Source organism: Ascaphus truei, chromosome 6, assembly GCF_040206685.1.
Source record: "Ascaphus truei isolate aAscTru1 chromosome 6, aAscTru1.hap1, whole genome shotgun sequence".
In the NCBI taxonomy this organism is placed as follows: Eukaryota; Metazoa; Chordata; class Amphibia; order Anura; family Ascaphidae; genus Ascaphus; species Ascaphus truei.
In genome coordinates, this window is record NC_134488.1 from 65599020 (window position 1) to 65623495 (window position 24476).

Consider the following 24476-nt stretch of genomic DNA (forward strand, 5'->3'; position numbering starts at 1 on the left):
CTGTAAAGAACCCTTTCCTTTGTTGCTGGTGAAATCTCCTTTCCTCCAACCTTAAGGGATGCCCCGAGTCCTTTGTACTGTCCTTGGGATGAGTAGTTCTTATGAAAGCTCCTTGTACTGTCCCCGAATATATTTGTATATAGTTATCATATCCCCTCTTAGACGCCTCTTTTCTAATGTAAATAAATCTAATTTAGCTAGCCTCTCCTCATAAGTTGCACAATCTAAGTAGACCACATTAACTGCATTACCCTGGTCTAAATTCCTACTTACTTCCTAAAAGAAACAAATAAGGTTAGTTTGGCATGATCTATCCTTCATAAATCCATGCTGACTATTACTAATAATTTTTTTTTCCATTAGGTATTCCTGAATATTATCCCATATTAAACCTTCAAGTAGGTTCCCCACTATTGAAGTCAGGCTTGCAGGTCTAATTTGTGTGTGTGTGTGTGTGTGTGTGTGTGTGTGTGTGTGTGTGTGTGTGTGTGTGTGTATATATGGGGGGGGGGGGATGTTCAGGGTGTGTGAATGATGTTTAGATGTTCCGTGGGTATGAAGTGCAGGGTGTTTAAATCTGAGGCATGGATATGCAGTGTGTGTGTGAATGAGAGGTACAGGTGCAGTGTGTGTGAATGAGGCACAGTTGTGCACTGTGTAAGACTGAGATGGGACAAATGTGCAGTGTGTGTGAATGAGGCACAGTTGTGCACTGTGTAAGACTGAGATGGGACAAATGTGCAGTGTGTGTGAATGTGGCACAGGTGTACCGTGTATGAATGAGAGATACAGGTGTGCAGTGTGTGTGAATGAGGCACAGGTGTGCTGTGTGAATGAGAGGTACAGATGTGCAGTGTGTGTGAATGAGGCACAGGTGTGCTGTGTGTGAATGAGGCACAGGTGTGCTGTGTGTGTGTGAATGAGAGGTGCAGGTGTGCAGTGTGTGAATGAGGCACAGGTGGGCTGTGTGTGTGTGTGAAGGAGAGGTACAGGTGTGCAGTGTATGTGAATGAGGCACAGGTGTGCTGTGTGTGTGTGTGTGTGTGTGTGTGTGTGAATGAGGCACAGGTGTGCAGTGTTGTGATGAAACTCACTCGTTCTCCTCTTTCCCCCTTTGGTCCATGATTTCCAAACTGCCCTCGGTCACCTTTAAAGCCCTTAAATGTGAAAAGTGACATTATTTTGTGACTTTAAGAGACAGACATATAAAATTACAAAGCAGCCACAGAGAGAGACACATACATAGAGACACAGATACACTGCGAGAGAGACACATACATAGAGACACAGATACACTGGGAGAGTGACACATACATAGAGACACAGATACACTGGGAGAGAGACACATACATAGAGACACAGATACACTGGGAGAGAGACACATACATAGAGACACAGATACACTGGGAGAGAGACACATAATAGAGACACAGATACACTGGGAGAGAGACACATACATAGAGACACAGATACACTGGGAGAGAGACACATTTTTTTTCTAAAGTATTTTATTCATACCATTTCAGCATACAAAGTAACTTTTCAAAAAAACAAACAAAGAAAAACCACCCTAACAATACAACCACCCATACATTACATTTTATCATTTCTGTATTAACATACAAAGGGACTTTTTATCAGGGACCTTTCCCTCTCATACTAACCCAAGAAAGACAAGCTCAAAAACCAGTCCCAATCTTTTCATTCACACACATCCGCACCATTCAATCACTCCCCATTCCAACTCTCATATTCCCCATATGCTTTTCCTCCGCTGTTCTCACAATGGAGGGAAGCACCGGCCCACCTCTGCTCTCCGATACTCCACCAAAAGGACCCTCTCAGCACATTAGTGCTCCTCACAAGAACACTCAACATCCCATTACCGGGAACTTACTATCTTTCTCCTTTTGGTAAAAGCATATGGGGTTTCCACCATACACTCTCACGATACTCACTTACCTACTTCCACACACACACTTCACACCAATTCCCCACATTTTTTTTACGGAGCATCGCCTAACACTTTTATCTTTCTCTTACATCCAGAAAGAAAAAACCTTTCTAACATTTTTGAACAATCCAAACTATGTTTTTTCAAGAAACATTCCTAAAGAAATAAACAATTCTGTACATTCTAACCCATTTTTGTTTACACATTTCCCAACAACAATATTATACCTCCCACCCCCCTTTTAGACCCTATAAACCATTCTATTCCATGTTTCAGGTTTCCATAAAACCTTGGCCTCCTTCCCCCCCAATCTTTTTACATCCAGCAAATAATATGTAAACATTTTCCCCAAAATAATTTTCACGCACACATTCACGCCAATCCACTCTTTATTTAATAACAACACATTCCTTACATTCCACACCACTTCTTTAACACAACTCATTATCTTCCACAACACGCTTCCTTTCTCTCCCCTCCCCTCACACACCCCATACATCACCACATCAAATTCCAAAGTTTGAATGCCGCTCAGCACTTTAATTAACCTTCCCATACACTTCCACACCATTCTCACAAAACTGCAGTTCCAAAACCGATGGACCACATTCTCAATTCCTCCACATCCTTCCCTTGGGCGCCTTTCCGTTCTAGCTAGGTCTCTTTTCTTCTGAAATTCCCTTACTGGGAGGCAACTATGAACTGCCATCCATGCCACATCTTTTTGGGAATTATTCAGTCCCTTGTGATTCAAATTTTTCCACATTTCCTTTAGCTTCCTTTCGATCAGCAAGAAAACAATACTTTTAAACCCTCCCATTCCCCCACCTTTCTTCCTTTTGAAATAAAAACATGGTCTATCCTTGATTTTAATTTCCCGCACTCACTGAACCACGTATACTCCCTCTTTCCTTTACCCCGTACTTTTAAAGCATCCCTTAAACTAAAATCACTCAAAATTGATTTAAAAAAAATACCTGAAGCATCTGGTCTGCTCCTTTCAGCCCCTCCCACCCTATCCCCCTCATCCAGTATACAATTGAAATCCCCTATCACTAGGGTTTGTACTCTCCCTGGCAATTTTTTTTAATTTCTCAAACAAATCTCTTCTTTGTTTTTCTTTAGGAGATGCATACATAGAGACACAGATACACTGGGAGAGAGACACATACATAGAGACACAGATACACTGGGAGAGAGACACATACATAGAGACACAGATACAATGGGAGAGAGACACATACATAGAGACACAGATACACTGGGAGAGAGACACATACACACTGGGAGAGACACAGATACACTGGGAGAGAGACACAGACATAGAGACACAGATACACTGGGAGAGAGACACATACATAGAGACACAGATACACTGGGAGAGAGACACATACACACTGGGAGAGACACAGATACACTGGGAGAGAGACACATACATAGAGACACAGATACACTGGGAGAGAGACACATACATAGAGACACAGATACATTGGGAGAGCGATACATACATAGAGACACAGATACACTGGGAGAGACACATACATAGAGACACAGATACACTGGGAGAGAGACACATACATAGAGACACAGTTACACTGGGAGAGAGACACATACACAGATACACAGATACACTGGGAGAGAGACACATACATAGAGACACAGATACACTGGGAGAGAGACACATACATAGAGACACAGATACACCGGGAGAGAGACACATACATAGAGACACAGATACACTGGGAGAGAGACACATACATAGAGACACAGTTACATCGGGAGAGTGACACATACATAGAGACACAGATACACCAGGAGAGAGACACATACATAGAGACACAGATACACCAGGAGAGAGACACATACATAGAGACACAGATACACTGGGAGAGAGACACATACACACTGGGAGAGTGACACATACATAGAGACACAGATACACCGGGAGAGAGACACATACATAGAGACACAGATACACCGGGAGAGAGACACATACATAGAGACACAGATACACTGGGAGAGAGACACATACATAGAGACACAGTTACACCGGGAGAGTGACACATACATAGAGACACAGATACACCGGGAGAGAGACACATACATAGAGACACAGATACACTGGGAGAGAGAAACATACATAGAGACACAGATACACTGGGAGAGAGAAACATACATAGAGACACAGATACACTGGGAGAGAGACACATACATAGAGACACAGATACACTGGGAGAGAGACACATACATAGAGACACCGATACACTGGGAGAGTGACACATACATAGAGACACAGATACACTGGGAGAGAGACACATACATAGAGACACAGATACACTGGGAGAGAGACACATACATAGAGACACAGTTACACTGGGAGAGAGACACATACATAGAGACATAGTTACACTGGGAGAGAAACACATACATAGAGACACAGATACACTGGGAGAGAGACACATACATAGAGACACAGATACACTGGGAGAGAGACACATACATAGAGACACAGTTACACTGGGAGAGAGACACATACATAGAGACACAGATACACTGGGAGAGAGACACATACATAGAGACACAGATACACTGGGAGAGAGACACATACATAGAGACACAGTTACACTGGGAGAGAGACACATACATAGAGACACAGATACACTGTGAGAGAGACACACACACACTGGGAGAGTGACACATACATAGAGACACAGATACACTGGGAGAGAGACAAATACATAGAGACACATACATAGAGACACAGTTACACTAGGAGAGGGACACATACATAGAGACACAGATACACTGTGAGAGAGACACATACATAGAGACACAGATACACTGGGAGAGAGACACATACATAGAGACACAGTTACACTGGGAGAGAGACACATACATAGAGACACAGTTACACTGGGAGAGAGACACATACATAGAGACACAGATACACTGGGAGAGAGACACATACATAGAGACACAGATACACTGGGAGAGAGACACATACACACTGGGAGAGTGACACATACATAGAGACACAGATACACTGGGAGAGAGACACATACAGTACATAGAGACACAGATACACTGGGAGAGAGACACATACACACTGGGAGAGTAACACATACATAGAGACACAGATACACTGGGAGAGAGACACATACAGTACATAGAGACACAGATACACTGGGAGAGAAACACATACACACTGGGAGAGTGACACATACATAGAGACACAGATACACTGGGAGAGTGACACATACATAGAGACACAGATACACTGGGAGAGAGACACATACATAGAGACACAGTTACACTGGGAGAGAGACACATACACACTGGGAGAGTGACACATACATAGAGACACAGATACACTGGGAGAGAGAGACATACACAGAGACACAGATACACTGGGAGAGTAACACAACAAAATCTTACCGACACAAACACACATACAGTGGCAGATTTCCCATTAGGCCCTGGCCTAAAGCGGCAAAATTTAGGGGCGGCAAAAATGTCGACCCCCATATACTTTTGCCGCGCTCTCTGGCCTATTGGGCCTGATGTGACGTCACTTAGCTGTTGTGGTCGCCGCCTTACCAGCCGCTTTCCTTTGCCATCTGAACAGCAGCGTCAAATGATGCCGCAGACGTCACCAAAGTGACGTCACACGGTGTCGCGTTGCCATGCGGCAAATTACATTGCGTTACCATGACAACACGCTGCTGTACATCGTCACGTTGGTGACGTCCGCGTCGTCATTTCACACCGCGGATCAGAAGGAGGAGGGGGGCAGCAGCAAGGAGGTCGGCCGCAACACCTAAGTGCCTATGGGCGGCAGATTTCTACACACACAGAGACAGATATACAAGGAGTTAAGACACAGACACACAGTGATACACACCATACCACTCAAACACGCGTGTAATTGATTACAGATGCTCTCTCAAAGCCCTGAGATTAAATTCCAAGGTCTCTCAATCTCCCCATCAGACCTTCATGTTACAAACATAATACACACAGACACATACCCGGGGGCCTGGAGGTCCCAATGTGAGCTGCAAAAAGACACAGAAAGTATTATTACAGGCTCTTGCATGGCATAGATAGAATATTGTTAACAAGTGCACCTCAGAACAGACCAGGTATAGTTTCTGCTCCACCCCAATGTACAATATGTATATACTGTATCTATATATATCTATATATATATATAGATATATCCACCCCTTGTCGATTCACTGCTGGATGAAAACCTCCCCATGGATTATATATATATCGCAGTTACGTCCTTACTCTATAACTTACCATGTGATTTTCATTAGCAGAGGAACATGTCAAATGATATTCGTGTTTGCCACTAATATCTAGGATCTGTCTTAATTATTAATACAGCACTATATATCACTGCAACCTTTCCAATCAATGCAGTATTCTCCGCTCTGTTACATATGCATCTTTAACTCATCCCCCACTAGAGGAGCTTTTAGTGTATGTTTCACAATGGCTGTTTTTGTTTCTTAGTGCATTGGAGTCTCAGCCCTGGACTTGCACACTTATCTTGAGCTGTTAATAATGTATTTGTTATATGACGGAGCACTCTCACTTTGTTGCACATACAATGTATTCGAACTGGGCCTTGCACACTTGAAAGACTTTTAAATGTAACCCTTCCAGTGGCGGAAAGCATCATCTGCAGTAAACCGTGCACCCACAGGCTTCCCAAGCAAGAAATGTCAGTGAGATGAAAGTGACAGAGAGAATGCAGTATCCCCTCCTTTCTGTACAACCCTATGTATGAAATGTATCCCAGGCCCCTCCCTGCAGGTGAATAGCAACTGGGAGAGAAACAGCTGCTTTTGTCATGAAATTCTTTCCACCTTAACTCAGCAGTACAGTTATTTATGTAATAAAACTGTTTACCTCTCAACTGCCATAAGTGTTGTACTGAGCATTTATCACCACTGCACACGTACAGCTAACACCTCTCAACCGACAGACGTGTCATCTTTGCATTAATGTAGCTTCACTAGGCCAGGGGTGTGCAAACTTTTCAGTCTGCGCCCCCCCTGTCTGCTATCCCCTCCTGCTCGGACACCCGCCTCCACCCGCCCATACCTGTTCTCTGGCGTTTTCAGACGTCACAATGTCGTGACGCATCTCCAGAAGCCTCTGGGGATCAGGTAAGTGAGAGGTAAAGAGGCCTTGGGCGCGTTCCCCCGGCACTTAATTTAAATGTTTTGGAGAAGAGGACGGGACCTCTGTAAGCGCTGTGTCCCCCCAAAAATGTCATGCCCCCCAGTTTGTGCACCCCTGCACTAAGCAATGATGAATAATGATTTAACTGCCTTACATATCATACTCTGCACTGATCTAGATAGCCACTCTCAACAAAATACATTACGATAGCAGCTAGAGTTGTAATAACATTCCATATGTGAAAAGGTTAATGTGCGAAGACTGGTGAACTCAGTGAAGTGGGTATGTCAGTGGGGCGATGCTCTATATCAGCGGTTCCCAAACTTTTTTACATTGTACCCCTGCTAGAAAATATTTGTTCCACAAGCCCCTAATTATTCATTCTTATCGCCTACTCATCAGAGTATTGCTAATAAAACTGTGTGATCGATCCCAGGCAGTATAGTGTCCTGAGCTTCTTGGGAGAACACGCTTAATAATTCCCCAAACGGTACCTCAGTGTGCGCAGACACATAGGGTGTATAGCTGTCAATTACTTCAGGAGATTACAAAGTCACGCCCCACAATGCCTTGCTGCTTTGGTTGCAAAGCATTGTGGGGAGTGACTTTGCAAGCTCCTGCTGTAATTCACAGCTATACCATCCATGCTAAGGTGCACTTTGGGGCCTAACTAATTACGCAATCCTCACATGGGCTCAGGAACCCACTACACTGCTTGGGATCCTAGATTAAATATATGTTGGCGTACACCGTGGGGACACCGCACGAACCCCCTGTTGGGAATCACTGCTCTCATATCTCTCTCCAGCCCTGCAGGCTGTGAGTCAATGCAATGGCACTCTGAAGGGACCAAATGCATCAGAGAACTTATGGCAACAATACGATGTGTGATGGTTTAGTGCTGAAGGAGTAATGATGGCACAGTGATGCTCTGTTGGTCTGTAACAGCATGGGGTTAAAGTCTGGGATTTTTTATGTCACTCCCTTCTACCGCGAGCATCCTGCCTATCTGTATATAGGGCACGCATGTTACATGTGACGGTGGGTACTTACATTGGCCTCGGGAAGCCGGAACGCACAAGATGCACACTGCGAGGGAAACAAACAGGATGCATGTTAACACAATTTGTGACCATCACAGACACATGCATGCAGCCACCTCTTCTATGGAAGCACTAGTGAACTTTGTGAATGCGCTTATAGTTAAACCAACACAGGTTGCTTAACGGATACTGTGCGCTAACAGTGCTTAAGCAGCTCTTGCCTGAAAAGTCAGGTTGATAAAGGATTGTGAAAAGCCTTGAAGTAGCCCATTTAGAGCCAGGGTTGGAAACCAGTGATAATTCACCTGATTTCGATTTGGTATGTCTGAGCTCTCTGATCCAGAAAGGATTTTTAGAAGGGCTCGGGGTGTAACATATATTGTAAGACCCACATTATTTGGCCCCACACAATTCAGGATAGAACAACATCAGATGCAGTATCCAGAAGAGGGCAGTGAGATCTTCATGTTGGTGTAAGACCGTGGTTCCTAACGCTAGTCCTCAAGAACTCCCAACAGGTTAATTCTTAAAAATATCCCTGCTTTAACTTGTGGCAAAATCAGTGGCTCCGTCATTTTAACTGAACAAACAGCCGGTGCTGAAGCCGGGATATCCTTAAAACTTGACCTGTTGGGGGTTCTAGAGGACTGGAGTTGAAAACCACTGGTATAATCCACAGGTACATATAGTAGGGCTTCTCAACTCCAGTCCTCAAGTTTTCAGGATATCCCTGCTTCAGCACACGTAGCTCAATCAGTGGCTCAGTCTTTTATTGGGCCACCTGTGCTAAAGCAGGGATATCCCCAAAACCTGACCTGTTAGTGGGTCTTGCGAACTGGAGTTGAGAACCCCTGTCGTAAAGCAATCAGATGGAGCCAGGTTAATAAGGACAGACTCATCCTGTTCTACTGTAGGTTTATAAAAGGTTACTTCCCTAACTTCAAATATGTATGGATACGTGAGATCAGCAATGGATGAGCCTGTCCCTTATAATAGTGACTAGATCTAGTGTACAGCACAGCAAATGGTGACAGGATTAAGAATATGAGTCTTGTTTTATTCCCACCCCCGTCATGTTTCACACGCACCTCTGGGGGCAGCTCCACAGGCATTCCAGAAGACACCTTCTCACCCTATAAATAGAATAGGTGTTTTAAAAGATTTCCCTTTCGATCACCTTCCCCTAGTGGAGAGTGAACCCACCCTCCATGTTTTAGACTGAGTTCAGAAGACAAAAGAAGAGTTTCAGTGGCAGGAAGTAGAATGGATATTGGATGGATGTATTGACTATGTTGGGAAAGAGGGTTAATGGGCAGGGAGAGGAGGTGCAGTGTGCGTAAACTGAAAGAGGCATCATGTTCAAAACGCAGGTAAGCAGTGGCATGGAGTAGACTGAGTGGGCAAAGAAATGTGCGGTATAGGAAAATCATTCATGAGCAGGAAGTAGATTGTAGAGTGAGGAGGTATTAAAGTGTCCATTATCAGGAAATAGCATAAGCCTGAGATGGAAGTAGATTGTCAATGGCAAGAAGCGCAGTGTGTGTGGGATGGAATAGAAGCATATTTGGCCATTATGTAATTCTGTATTTTGCAGAAAGATCTCTTTAATTCCTTTGTTACATCCCAGGCCTGTGTGGAAATGAGCTGTGCCCACACACAGAGAACAAAATGTCCATTCTTCCCCGAAGTTCTTGGAAGCCAGCACAACCATCATGAGCAGGCCACCTTCCCCTCCCACTCTGGCTCAGCACACTTTTCTCCCGCCTCCCCTCACTTCCCATTTCCCGGTTCCTGGCAGGAGCTGAGATTGGAAAGAGTGATGAGGCACGAGGAGAATGAATGGAGTTTTTTCTGCCGAGCTCAGACTCTGGTCGTTCCATCCACACACTACAGAACAGACCTCAACGTTTCTCCTGTATGAGCGTTTCTTTGCTCCATATTTCCTGGGCCAAGTTAAATAATAATAGCTTCCATTTACATAGTGCATTTCACTTCCAATTATACTCCACACACACTCATGTAGCCATATCAGGGCTGGAACCATGTAAGCACATTTCTGCACAGCAGCCTCAAAAGAAGAAAGGAACAGTTGGTTGAGATGAGACCAGTGGGGCAGGTCAAATGTACATGTACTTTGTGCTCTTACATGTACTGTATATAGACACAGAGAAAATGCAGAGTTCACTTAAAATGCACATCGAGACACTAAACACAAAACCAAACACACCTTCAACTACACACAAGGTGTTATACACATAACAAGAATAGATCTTAAAATGCTTGGATTAAAATGGGAGCAGTAACAGCACCACTAAATCATCACTTGTAAGGTGTGAACTGCATCTGTGATGGAGACCGCTTTGCTTGTCAGACTTCAACAGGACTAATGGATTTATTTGAAAACAGTGGACTATAAACCAAAAGGAACCCCCTGTACAGGTTTGATTACCTTCCTGTCCCTGTCAAAAGCAGTACTGATTCTACAGAAACCTTGCCTCTCATAGGTTCTCAGACACACAGTTACACAGAAAAAAGAAGTGAACAGTGTGCATCACAGCAGTGTTACATTGCGGTTATACTGTATTTCTAGCATAGCAACTGAGCCAGAAATCTTTAGGTTTGTATGCCAAACTTTGCCTGTGTCTCCTGTCTCTCCACTTTCCATTCTTTTCTAAGTAATTTCTTCCACTGTGTTCTGTGTGTATTCATCCTGCATAGTCAGCACAGAGCCGGGCAGAAAGAGGAATCCACTCCAGCCCCCTCACCACTAATGGTTTGTGAGGTTTATGTCTGAGGTCTGGAAGCCGCATGTATCTTCATCTCTCTCTCTCTCTCTTTTTTTCTAACAAACATTTATGGCTGGATTCCAAGGCTGCTGTGGATTCCTTACAGCCCGTTCAACACATGTGGCCATGCACTGAAGGACAGTAGAGAGCTCAGAAAAAGAGTTTTGCAGAGGGATAGGGGGTGAATGAATGCAGCATATGGAATCCAAAAATTGCCTCGTATAAGATCAATAACTTTTCATAACAAAAATAGATCAACACCACCTGTTACATAAACCTAAAGTACTGGAGTAGTTAAAGTTGCAATTGTATCTATAAAGGATTTATTTTGTTTAAAAAGCAGGATCCAGGATGGGCCTCTAAATCAAAAACATAGCCTGCACTCCCTCTGGCAACGGAGTAAATAATATTGCTGTCCAAATGTTTTTGTTTTTGGTCAGTGTGAAATGCATCGGCCTATGCAAAAAAGCCTATGGGGTCTAAACTGGCGACCTGGAGGTAACTCAAGTCACAGGCATCCATATTGTTTTATCCCAGGCCGCCGATGAGCTCCGTATCTTTGCAGGGCGAGCTGATCATGTTTTTTGTAAAAGGGTACAGCGCCCGGGCTGAAGGTGATCTCCTTTATCAAAGTATGCAAAAAGAAATAAAGAATAGAGAGAGGGGGCTCTACATCCATATGTTGGATGAGGGTAATAGGGTTGTCGTGTAACAATTTGTAGGGCCCATAACAAGCAGCCACCCCACGTCAGCTGGTTAAGACCACACTCTGGGGAGATTGATTCAATTCCCGGTCAGCTATTTGTGTCCTTGGGCAAGTGACTTTATCTCCCTGTGCCTCAGGCACGAAAAACATTGTAAGCTCATCTGGGCAGTGACTGTCTGTAAAGTTCCTATGTACCGCACACTATACTGTAATTGTGACGCGCTTTGTGTCCCATTGGGAGAAAAGTGCTACATGAAATAGGTATTATTAAAGTTATTATTAGACATATTGTGACAGGTCTGATCAACAAGTAAAATCAAATAAAAATGTGCTGTGAAGCTGTAGCCTTAAGAGCTGGTATAGCTATCACACCCTATGCTCCTCTACAGTTGACAGAAATGAATCTGCCAGCCTTGCGTTCAAAGAGATTCCTCTGAAAGATGGACATGTCTGAGATCATTCATGGGTGAAGCTCAGCAGACACCCGGGGATAAGGTGTGGGAGCTCCCGGGAGAAACAGCTATGGAACGTACTCAGAGATACACGTGAAGACGTGACACATGCTCCCTAAACATGTGCTAGGGATCTGGTCGGAAGCTGAGAATAAATGATACTTTGCATCGATCTCCTGTACAAGGACAGATATAGTATGGCTCCATTTGGTTGAGGCCCCTGTAGCACCACAGGAATTGTCTGTATTTATCTTGGAAATGTACGATGTGCATAAAAGCGTTTCCAAGGCCCCCGGTTAACCCCTTGAGTGCCAGAGGAGCCTGCAACACATTGCAGACCAATGCATTTATGGCTTTACTGGCACTTAAGAAGTTAATGAGGAGTAGTTGCATCTTTTAAAGATTGTAATCTCTGATACTGTATTTTAAAAATCCCCTTTAGTTACTTTAAAAAAAAAAAGAAAGCTTTATGCTTTGTACAAATATTTTAACATCTCTTTTTTTGTTTTTAGATATTTGGGAGCGGGGGAGGGGGGGGACGGGACTAACTCACTTTCTTCAATAATAAATAATGTCTTGGCTCCCTGATGATTCAATGCGTATGAAGTCTAATTCTTGGGAGACATTCAGTACAATAGGAACAGAGCGCTGAATGTGCATATTTCAGAGTATTTTGCTTTCCTGTCTTTCTCTTTGGTGGGTGGGGTTTGCACTCCTGTATATAGAAGCCCTGTGATTCTCTCGCACCTTCCTGCTCAACGCGTCCTCGAGACAGAAGCATCGAGTGTGAACCTGGTGGATGGACTTAGGAGGAATGTCGATGAGGTTGCTGCTCTGCGCGCTCTCTGCCCCCTCTGTATTGCGTCTGGTTTTGGGAGCTTCAGGACCACACTGCATGGGGGTGAGTTGAGAGAGAAGATGCGCTGTTAAATAGAGCATTTTGGGCAGTACAGGTGGACCAAGTAGTCCTTATCTGCTACCAACTGCTACCAATGTATCACTCCTACAGGAGGACCTACTTATACCCACTCACCCCAGAGGGTAAGATCTCACAGCATCCTTCCTGCATTGCCATCAAGGGATCACAGTAGATAAGGAATTTCTGAATGTCAAACTGTAAGAAAAGGAAGGGAAATCAGTGAGAACATAAGATTAAAAAAACAAATGGAAGTTTTCTCTCCTCTGGGGCATATTAAAGATGCTTTAAAAAAAGAAATATGAGCAACTTAAAAGTTAAGTGAAGAGTCTCAACTAATACGTGTAGGAAGGGTATTCACATATTCATTTGAAGATGTAGGAGGGGATGCAGTGCTAAGAGGGAAATTCTATATACTCCAAAGTTGACATTCAGCCATTTTTGGTTTAAAACCATCAATGATTTCCATGGGGGTTCTCATCCGAAAATGGCCTAAACGTCCACTTCAGAGTATGTAGAATTATCCCCTACGGGAATAGTATATAATAGGAAGAGGCTGTAAAAGGGAGAACTCAGAGAGAAGTTCCCACTTGTGGCTGAGATACCAACTCCCTGAAGAATTTGCGCTGGGTCTGACCTTTCCTAGGACTTACATGAACTGGGGCACCATTCACAGTATCCAACCCAATAAATGCATGTCCTTCATTGGCCAGCATCCTCTTGGGCTCAATGGGTTTGCTGGAGATATAGCTGCAGTCGATGTGAATAGACACCACCTTCTCTTGCACGCTCAGGACGATCTTGTGCCAACTGCTGTCGAACAGCGAGTACACCCCTTGACCTGCAAATGTGCAGCCCACATAATCTTTGTCTAGGCCCCTGGCTCGGAATTCCAGGCTTCTGTCCTCACCGTTGATTCCCAAAGAGATCTGTACAGGGAAAGAACACTGTTACCACCAAGAGGTAAATGATAACACAATAACAGGTAGTGATAGAAGGCCTCTAAAGTAGGATACGCCAGGGACCCAACTTGGAGGTGTAGAAACTGTGATCACAAAGAGACAGGATAAGAAATAGCAAAGATAGAATAGCATCAAGTGATCTAAGAAGCACTGGTCTCTGAAGTTAGACATGCCCGTCACCGGGAAACACATGAAGGGGTAAAGACTGTGATCTTCATTTCTTTCTTTTTTTTAGTCACTTAACCTTCCTGTATCTACGTTTAAAAAAACAAGTGACCATCTATGATGTTATTCTAAAAACGAATAATGTGATTACTGTGCATCTTATTTTTTTTATTCTGTACTTTTGTCTTCCATATAAATAAAAAGAAACTAAAAGAAAACCAATAAATTAACAATAAAGTAAACCGAGTTGCTTTATATATTTGAGACAGAGAAGCCCTAGGTAGGTAAGAGAAGCTGCTTTCACAGATGTCTGGTACCTGTGGGTATCCCAGTTGGTCACTGATCTGGAAAAGGTACCAGTCTTCATTGGTCACCTGCTTCTTCAGCAACAAGCTAATCACCAGCGTGAACTGATCAGGCAAACCGTGAGGGAATACCTGTCTGAGATCAGAGACACCCCGGATTACACACAGCTGTGACTATCCCTCTCCCTACCCCATTCCCTGCTAGGGATCATCTTCATGGGACCATCCCAAGCCCCCCCCCCTACAACTCACAATAACCATCCTGCATCCTGGTTATACTGATGTGCCCACTACAATACCTGCTCGGAGGAGCTCAGTCTACTTACAAAATGTTCCCTGTGGGATCCGTGTTTCAACACACAGGATAGTTTTGCTTTGATGCACTGCACCATTTTCTATTTGAGAACAGCTCCTAAATGTTGAGCCGGTTGCCAGATAGGGAGAGTCTCTCTATATTAAACCTGGCAGAGTTTTCAAGACGATTAAAGGGAAAATAAAATGACACACATCCCCATTATGATATGTGTGATATGTGTGCCAAGTACCGTAGCTCCTTTTATTTACAAACAGGACAACATTGGAGCAAAGAACTAAAATACAAGGATACCAGATTAAAACATCTATATTTGCATCTAGTTTAAACCCAAATAGTTTTTCTCATGAATACTTGTGGCCAGAGATGAATAAAGTCCCAGGCAATCATAAAGATCCATTAGGAGTTCAACTTAAAAAGGGGGGGCGGGGGGGGGGAGAGTAGATAAAAAAAATAAAAGTGCAGATTGTTTTAAAAACAATGTCATTTATGAAGTGGATAAGACAAGGCTGCTGCTCTAGCTACTGCTCCCAGAGGATCTCATTACATCACGGAATCACTATGACACGCCAAGATAGAATCTGGCACTAACTGCACCTCTTCTAGCTGGGGTCATTTTTTAATACAGATGTAGCCAAGGTTATTGCACCAGCACATAACGCACAAAATCGCATTATAATGCAGAAAATCACAGATAGGATTTAATGACAGTGATAACACAGAATATCCCATTATTATGCGACTGCGGGTACAATAACCCCTGCTACACCTGTATAAGAGCGTAACTACAACTGCTGATTTGGGTTGTAGCCCAATCTTTGAGCTGTAGCCCTGGTCACACGAGATGCACATCTATCTTACTGTATCTTTCCCACTAAATAAATGCAAAAAATAAAGTATATAACACCCGCCCACCACGTCCTGAATTAACCTCTATAGCCGCTTTGCCAAAACCAATGCAAATCTCACGCGTCCTCCAAATTCTCTGGTTTGATTCCAGGAAGATGAAACGTTGCTGCCACTTTTATTTTTCCTCTTAGGAAATTTGTAAAATCCCAGGAATGGAAAATGGGTCTCCTGGCCTGATACCCCATCATGTACCCCATCTTTCCCCTATCGTGTGGCTCTTTTGGGAGCTTCACTACATTCACATTTCCACTTATTGAGCAATGCCTAGTGTGTATTTGGAGAGCGGGAGGAATAGATGTGTATGAATGTGTGTGTATGTACTGTATGTGTATGTGTGTATATATATATGTATATATATATATATACACACACACACACACACACACACATTAATTCATACATAGATAGTAAATAAAGTCTAGGGGACAGGCACTGACCAAACTGTAGAAGATTTATTATATTACAATCAACATTGAAAAAGGCTCTGCTGGGGGCTGAAACGTTGATAGGAAATATAATACATCTTCTACAGATTGGTGAGTGCCTGTCCTATGGAATTTATTTTGTATCATTGAGTATCCTGTTTTAGTATATGTTATATATACACATACACATACACATACATACATACATACATATATAGATATATATATATACACATACATAGATATAAATATATATAACATATTAAATATTTTTGTCTTAGCTTTTTATGACTTAAAATACATGTGAGTTGGAATTTAATGCAGAAAGAATTATTCAATTGGCAAATGAAAGAAACTTGAGCCGAGCAAAATTGTGACATCTGTACATTCTGAAAATAACTGCTAAAACAGTTCTGATTTTCTTTTATTCATGATGACATGCTCTGTGCTCCGTGTGTGATGTCCCCAGCAGCCTGCTAAGGGAAACCTAGTGATATTACAACATGATGACAGTGTTGGTTCCGCAAGCCTGTCCATGCACCGAGATTCGGGTTGTGGTCAATAATATAAGTGCTACAGTCAGTTCTCTGCAAAGACCCCACTGCAAAGCAGGCAGTGATTTCACAAACCTGGCCTCTCAGATGTCCCATCATTCCTGTCCGGGCCCGTCTGGGAGCAATGCCAAGAATTTAAAAAAATAAAAACCTTGTAGCGCCGATTGCGTAATGTGTTGGAGAGGAGCCCAGATTCATACTACTCCTAGGGCTCACTTTCCAGGATTAGAATGGGTTTACGAGACGCTCAAATAGCTGCCCTCGGGGGGTGCTCCTTAAAAATATCAATCACAGACGGTGGCAGGAAACCCAGGAGTGGCAGGGATGGGATGTGAGGAAATAGATTGTAATGTCTTCAGGGCAAGGACTTACTATGGGTGTCAAATTCTGCACTATTGTGCACACTCTGTGCTGTGTACTATTAGTAACCCCTTTGATGACCGTCTAGCATTGATAGCACTAAACCTGAGTTGCCCTCTCCATTCTTGGACTCACGCAGTTGGTTCCACCAGCCTGGCCCCTCCGAGCCTCATGATCAACGGGCCCTTGGGATTTCGAATCTTCTTCACCGAGCTCATCTTTTGGAGGGAAAACCTCCGGATGAGATTGAACCCTGGTAGGGAAGGAAGAGAGACAGAGAGACAGTGTATCGGCTCCAGTTAAACAGCAGATTTGGGGCAGGCATCAAAGTCTCCTATCTGCCACACTGAGCAAAGAAATAATACCAGTTTTATCAAATCCCAGCGCCTTTTATTTGTTTTTCTTTTCTTGAGTTAATCTGGTGCTGTGTTACTTGTTTACACCAGTTTTGACATCCAGCGTGTGCTTTGCACACATTGCCCACGCTCAAACAGGCCATGCACTCTGTAGGGTCTGCGTGTCAAGGCTATTTTGATGCTGACAAGACTGGGCCTCTTTATCAAAGAGTAGAAAAACAGGAGCGTAAACAAAGACTCCTAAAGTGCAATAATAACAAAAAGGTTTTATTAAAAGCTCACTATATAATAAAACAAATTTGGATGCACTCACATTTATGTAAGTCTTACTCCAGGGCAATCCAGGCATAAACTAATGCAGAGTTCCAGCGAGTGGTCCTGCTGTGGGGGACCCCAACTGGCACTTGAATCTCCTGCGTGTGACTCTTTTGGTTGGGGTTCCACCTACTTCTTGCACTTATCCGACATAAAACTCACCTCCGCTGGAAAACTGCTAGGCACCGGTCAGTAATATAGTCCCTACCCATTTCGCAGTATCAGTACCTTCGCAGTCTTGACACTGTGAAATGCGTAGGGACTGTATTCTGTATTACTGTATTACTGACCGGTTCCCAGCCATTTCCCAGTGGAGGATGTGTGCAAAAAGGGGGCAAAATCTGTGGTGGGATTCAGCCAGTTTGCACCTATTCGTGCGAACCTGTTACTAAAATTTCACAATTTCGCCAAGCCAGTGCTTAATTCTCTCAGCTGTCCGGGCGGCGGGCGGCGTCTACCAACATCTCCCGGCATCTTTTCCCTTCATATCTTCTATATATGGCCGCACGGCGTCAAATGGCACTGTGTTGCCATGCCAATGGGATAGCCACGTGATGGCTGCAGCTCACCACGTGGCATCTCTTCCCTGGTGCTACACCTGACACTATAATGCTAAAGGGTAGCGTCTTTGTATGGGGTCTTCCCTATAGCAGCCACAATCTAAAAGGGGACTTAGGACATAGCTGTGACCTAAGGGACAAACATAGTCCGAGTTCAGGAGAGCACTGCTGCCTGGAAACTACCTCAACAGTTCTCCCCTTCTTCCAACTGCCAGTAACTGCCAAACTGTGTCAACATTCTACATGCATGCCCTTCAGGCTCCTGGGACATGTAGTCCCTCGCGAAGCCTCTCCTAAGATGGCTACCGCAACTCTGTTGAATGCGCATGCGCAAAGACTCCACTGCGCATGCGCAAACCTAAAATGGCCGTCGCATCTTCTCGCCTCTCTGCGCATGCGCACGACTGCATTTGCACATGCGCGCAACTACAAGATGGCGGCCCCCGCTTGCCAGATACGCAGCGGAGCTCCGCCGCTCCCATACACCACAGCGGTCCCCCTCCCTGGCACCGGAAGTAAGAGGGGACATGGCTGCATATCTATATACACCATACACATTTTACATTATGGTGGGTGAAAAATGTGACAAAAAACCTCCACCGTAAGCATATAGCCAATAAAGAATATCACTTGTGAGCACATTCACATGTCTTACGACAGGTCTGCAACCCTGCCTTTCACCATTATCACCTAGCATACAGTGCTTCCACTGCAGCAAGGGATATGACATGCAAATGAGCACACGTGTCCCCTATTGCCCGAAATCCATTTTTACATGGAACCCTTATAAGCAAATGTTCTGCTGTTTACAAAGCTTTTAAGCACAGCATAGGATTAGATGCAAAGCCAGTGAAACGACTTACAGGCAGCTGAGGGTTCCATGTAAAAATGGATTTCGGGCAAAAGGTGATAAATTGCATGTCATTTCCCAGAATCCCTTGCTGCACTGGAAGCACTGTATGCTAGGTGATAATGGTGAAAGGCAGGGTTGCAGACCTGTCTAAGACATGTGACTGTGCTCACAAGTGATTTTTATATATATATATATATATATATATATATATACATATAAAAAACTATATATATTTATACACACAAGGAGCTGAGAAAGACCTTGTGGTCAGAAATTTACGTCGCTCTGGAGTTTCTGTGATTGCCTTATAATTTTCTAAGATTAAATAATTTTTCATTTTGAGTGTGCTGCGGACCTTATCTTTTTGTGTGTGTATATATATATATATATATCTCAATACATATGTAGCCAGGTCCCCCTTGCTCCCGTTTATTCCCCGCCCCCCAACTTTACCTTCGCTGGGGCTGAGGAGGTGCGCGGGTGCACCGAGTCAGTGCCAGGGGTTGCGGTCAGCTGGAGGGGCGACCGGGTCGCCGAAGCTCCTCAGCAGGACGCCACCGTATTAGAATTAGCCGTGCATGCGCAGAAGCACTCGCGCATGTGCAGTGGGCTCACAAGTTGCGGCGGGCATGTTGGCACACCCCGCGCATGCACATTAAGGCAGTAGTTGCGGCGGCCATTCCAATAAGCTCCGCAGGAGAACTACAAGTCCCAGCAGCACCAGTCATTGCAGCAACACATGTTGCCAGGCAGCCAATAGGGCTAGGAGAATCTCGGCAGTACAAGATTGATACTTTTGGCGCGCCTGGGACCACGCTAGTTGGAGAAGGGACTCAGAGGGGTAAGGTAGTGTCTGGGTGCAGGTGGCATCCTAGATTAGGCCAGATACCCCAACTTTGGCCCCAGATGCATATAAAACCCAGCCAAATGCATATAAAATCCCCCCAAATGAATATAAAACCCAGCCAAATGCATAGAAAACCCCACCCAAATACATAGAAACCCCAAAATACCTATAGAAAACCACAAATACATATATATATAAAAAAAAACAAATATACGTAAAAAAACAAATATATGTAAAAAAAAACCCATCTTATTGTAATACAGAAAAAAACATTACAATGCAATCTGTTTCTTTTTATATTTTCAACAAAAGACAAAGATACCCAATGCTACATCCAATGTGACAAAAGGCCTGGGGGGGATTCAGTATGGGCCTGGGGGAGGGGGGGGGGGGGTAAGTATGAGCTGGGAGGGGGGGTTAGGTATGGGCCTGGGGGGGCGGGTTAAGTATGGGTGGGTGGGTGACTGACTGCCTTTGACTGACTCCCAGGGTGGGTGGGAGGGTGACTAACTGCCTGGGTGGGTGGGTGACTGACTGCCTGGGTGGGTGACTGACTGCCTGGGTGGGTGACAGTCTGGGTGGGTGACTGACTGACTGCCTGGGTGGGTGACTGTCTGCCTGGGTGGGTGACTGTCTGGGTGGGTGACTGCTTGCCTGCCTGGGTGGGTGACTGCCTGCCTGCCTGGGTGGTTGACTGACTGCCTGGGTGGGTGACTGAATGCCTGCGTGGGTGACTGACTGCCTGGGTGGGTGACTGACTGCCTGGGTGGGTGGGTGACTGAATACCTGGGTGGGTGGATGACTGTCTGTCTGACCTTTGACTGACTGACTGCCTGGGTGGGAGGGTGACTGCCTGGGTGGGTGACTGGGTGGGTGGGTGACTGACTGCCTGGGTGGGTTGTTGACTGACTGCCAGGGTGGGTGGGTGACTGATTGCCAGGGTGGGTGGGTGGCCGACTGACTACCTGGGTGGGTGTGACTGCCTGGGTGGGTGACTGAGTGACTGCCTGGGTGGGTGTGTGAGTGAGTGACTGCTTGATTGCCTGGGTGGGTGACTGACCTTGACTGGGTGATGATGCTTCGGCCCACGAGATGCTTCCCCTCCTGCCCCCGATCCCCGCGGCTGCTGCCCGGGGCAGGAGGTTGGCTTGGGGGGGTGGGCACAGCGGGGTTGGGGGACATAGGATGTAGGCTGGGTGGGGTGCAGGAGGTAGGCTAGGGGGGCGTGGGAAGTAGGCTGGGGGGGCGTGGGAAGTAGGCTGGGGGGTACGCGGGAGGTAGGCTGAGGGAGGGGGGCGAGACTGGCAGGAGCATTTTCCCCACGGCCCCTGGTCCCCACGCCTGCTGCTCGGGGCATTAGGCTGGTGGTGCGGGGGAAGCTGGGTTGGCGGCCGTGCTCGGCTCTGCGCATACGCACGGGGATCGCCAGCATTTTTGTTTGTTTTACTTTTTTTTTCTTGACTCACGGGGGCCCGGAAGCCACCCCGGCAGTCCCCCCTGTTGGCGGCCCTGACTGTCACAGCATACTTTTGAGCTCTACTGCTCACAGCCCCATAACGCTTTACAAGCAGACCACTTCCACTTCCTGGTTGTCAGTTCAATGTGCCATGTGCACAAAAAGGAGTACACCTGAGAGATATGACAGTGGAGCTTCTCAGCATCTGGTTTAGTTCCATGCTAGAGTTGCTACCCAGAATAGAAGAGTTTGTGGGTTCTGATCCTGTTGAGCCTGACACCAGTACCCCTTCATCACAAGGGGCCTTAAAACTTGTCAGAATTGGGCTTACAGAAATATTTCATGAAGAAGGTGGCGTGACTATAATATATAATATAACTATATACAGTAATATTTAGTATTATATATACTTTTCATCTCATTACAATATCTCCCAGGTACCTTCAGGTGTGCTCGTTTTGAGCACAGGTGTCTCTCCCTGTGTTATTTGGAGGGAGGTTTGAGGGGATATATATAAAACGGGAGACTCACCACAATTAGGTCTGGGTCTCTGTCTGTCTCTCTATTGTTTAATGGTGCAGTTTGTTACTTTTTATAAACGTTGTTTAAACTATTAAATTTGTAATATAGAATTAAACTTTTTGGTTGGTGTTAAACCGCTAATTATGACCATGTCAAACCCATGACAAACTCGGAACTTCTACAATATGCCCTTAGAGCGCCCCTATTTCCTTTTTTCATTTGCATCTATTTATTCAGGGTTTTCTATTTATGAAACTAGTGGGGGAAGTATTGAAACAAACAGCAACAAATTCTGGCCCCCAAAAAAAACCCATCAAGTAGAAGCAACAAGTATTTTTTTTATTGATAAACGGATTTTCTTTTTTTGCTGCCAGAAAAACTTTGATAAATGACATCGTAAGGTAGTGTTTCTCAAACTGGGTGTCAGTAACCCCCTCACAATCCCCCCCATTGGAGCCCAGGAGACTGAAAAGAGGGTCTCAGAGTGGTAAAAGGGGCATACAGACTGAGAGGAACAGTAAGTGACAAAGACAAAGGAGGACACCGTGTGTCATAAAGACAGCGAGACAGAAGAGGCAAAGCAAATGTTCTGGTGGCCCAGTTTAAAAAGTTTGGAAACCTGTTTGCTAAGAGGAGTATTTCCATCCTGCATCGCTTGGTCTACGTATCAAAGTACTTTACACATACAGGCATACCCCAGTTTAAGGACACTCACTTTAAGTACATTCGCGAGTAAGGACATATCGCCCAATAGGCAAACGGCAGCTCACGCATGCGCCTGTCAGCACGTCCCGAACATCAATACCGGCTCCCTACCTGTACCGAAGCTGTGCACAAGCGGGGAGACTAAAGAGCCTGTTACACATGCGTTATTTCCATCAGTTATGCACGTATACGACGATTGCAGTACAGTACATGCATAGATAAGTGGGAAAAGGGAGTGCTTCACTTTAAGTACATTTTCGCTTTACATACATGCTCCGGTCCCATTGCGTACGCTAATGCGGGTTATGCCTGTATATTGTGTTGCTTCTGTCAGTTTGGGGCATATAAATTGGTGGTTATAGGTGCACACATAGAATTCTGCATCTTATTACCTCTTTCAGCATCACAAACTCTGCCATGTGGCATAAAGTTCTCTAGCTACTGATCTACGGCAGGCGCAGGAAACGTCATTAAAAGCTTCTCAAATTTGATGAAGCCGCAAGCAGAAAATAAAAATATATATTGTCATGTAGCATAGAAAACGTTCCTTTGTGTTGACACATACTGTAGATCACAATGTGCTCCCTCCCGGGCGCCTATAAATAAACTGCTCAGACTCCCACAGAGCATTTGCAAAAAGATGAAATGCAGAAATATAGAGGTGGAAAATGATTTGTCGTGGAACCAGCTTTACAAAATAAAAAATAGGGAATAAGTCTCTGAAATGGTTAAAAAAAGAGATAGAAAATGACAGAAAAAATCCTGACAAGTAGCACTTGGTGCACTATGAAGAAAACAGATACAAACCGGCGCCTTAAAGATACAGTCCAAGGAAATGTCCAAATGCACTAATAAGTAGGTGGCATCTAGTCCTTGTAGGATGATCCAATCATATACACCTGGACTGGCTTGCAGACGTCGTGGATGGCGTCACGTGATATGTGAAATAACACAGCAGTTTGTTTCAAGCATGAGAGTCCAACTGTGGCAAAACAGATCCTTCTCTCTCCTCAGTCATCCGGGGTGGTGGTCTGCAGAACTTCCCAATATCACCGGCGCACTCCGTTGTAATTTTTAAACACTTGATGTGCTCGCCGGGGGAAAGCTGCTGTTTGCAAATTTGGCTGGAAAGATGCCCCACGCTTGGAACACTGTACACACTCCTCTCCAAGATCGCATTCACCTCTGACCCTACGCGTTATGTTTCTTCACTTCCTCGGGGGCTTGACAGCTGTGTTATTTCACATATCACGTGACGCCAGCCACGAAGTCTGCAAGCCAGTCCAGGTGTATATGATTGAATCATCCTATAAGAACTATATGCCATCTACTTACTAGTGCATTTGGACATTTACTTGGACTGTATCTTTAAGGTGCTGGTTTGTATCTGTTTTCTGAATTGTTTTCCCTGTTTTGGTTCGGTTAGTGTTTCCGGGCAGCCTTGGCTCATTTATATGAGTTTACTTTGCACTCTTGAATTATTAGAGTACATTTCACAGTATTGTTTTATTGTCTACTAAGCTTAAGCGCTTTTTCCAGCACCTTTTTGTTGTTGTTGTACTTGGTGCACTATGAACTACAATATTGCTGATATTCCCACAGATACATAGGAATAATGATCGGATGCAGTGTTTTTGACATTACAGACACTTACCTGTGCTGTTCATGTTTCCCTCTGCCGCGCTCAGTCCTTCATGCTGTAAACTCGGACATAAATCCCCTGCCAAACAAATGATTTTTTATCAGAAAGATATTTGGCCCCTTGGGGCACCAATAACCTATTGGTCTACTTATGGATGACTCTGCAATGCGTTGG

The 24476-nt window shown here is 44.6% G+C and overlaps 1 protein-coding gene across 11 annotated transcripts in view; it reads right to left on the minus strand.

Annotated features, from left to right (window-relative positions):
- Positions 1-24476, minus strand: part of COL16A1 (collagen type XVI alpha 1 chain) — an 80785-nt gene that overhangs the window by 51854 nt on the left and 4455 nt on the right. For 6 of the 11 annotated variants that reach the window (XM_075604636.1, XM_075604635.1, XM_075604633.1 and 3 more), the window contains exons 3-12: positions 24315-24380; positions 17182-17299; positions 14498-14621; positions 13707-13982; positions 13171-13251; positions 12885-13028; positions 9282-9326; positions 8204-8239; positions 5983-6009; positions 1095-1157 (exon numbers count right to left, since the gene is read on the minus strand). In XM_075604636.1, coding sequence (XP_075460751.1) covers positions 1095-1157; positions 5983-6009; positions 8204-8239; positions 9282-9326; positions 12885-13028; positions 13171-13251; positions 13707-13982; positions 14498-14621; positions 17182-17299; positions 24315-24380 — 980 coding nt within the window. The other 5 variants (XM_075604640.1, XM_075604641.1, XM_075604642.1 and 2 more) reach the window with 5 other exon arrangements.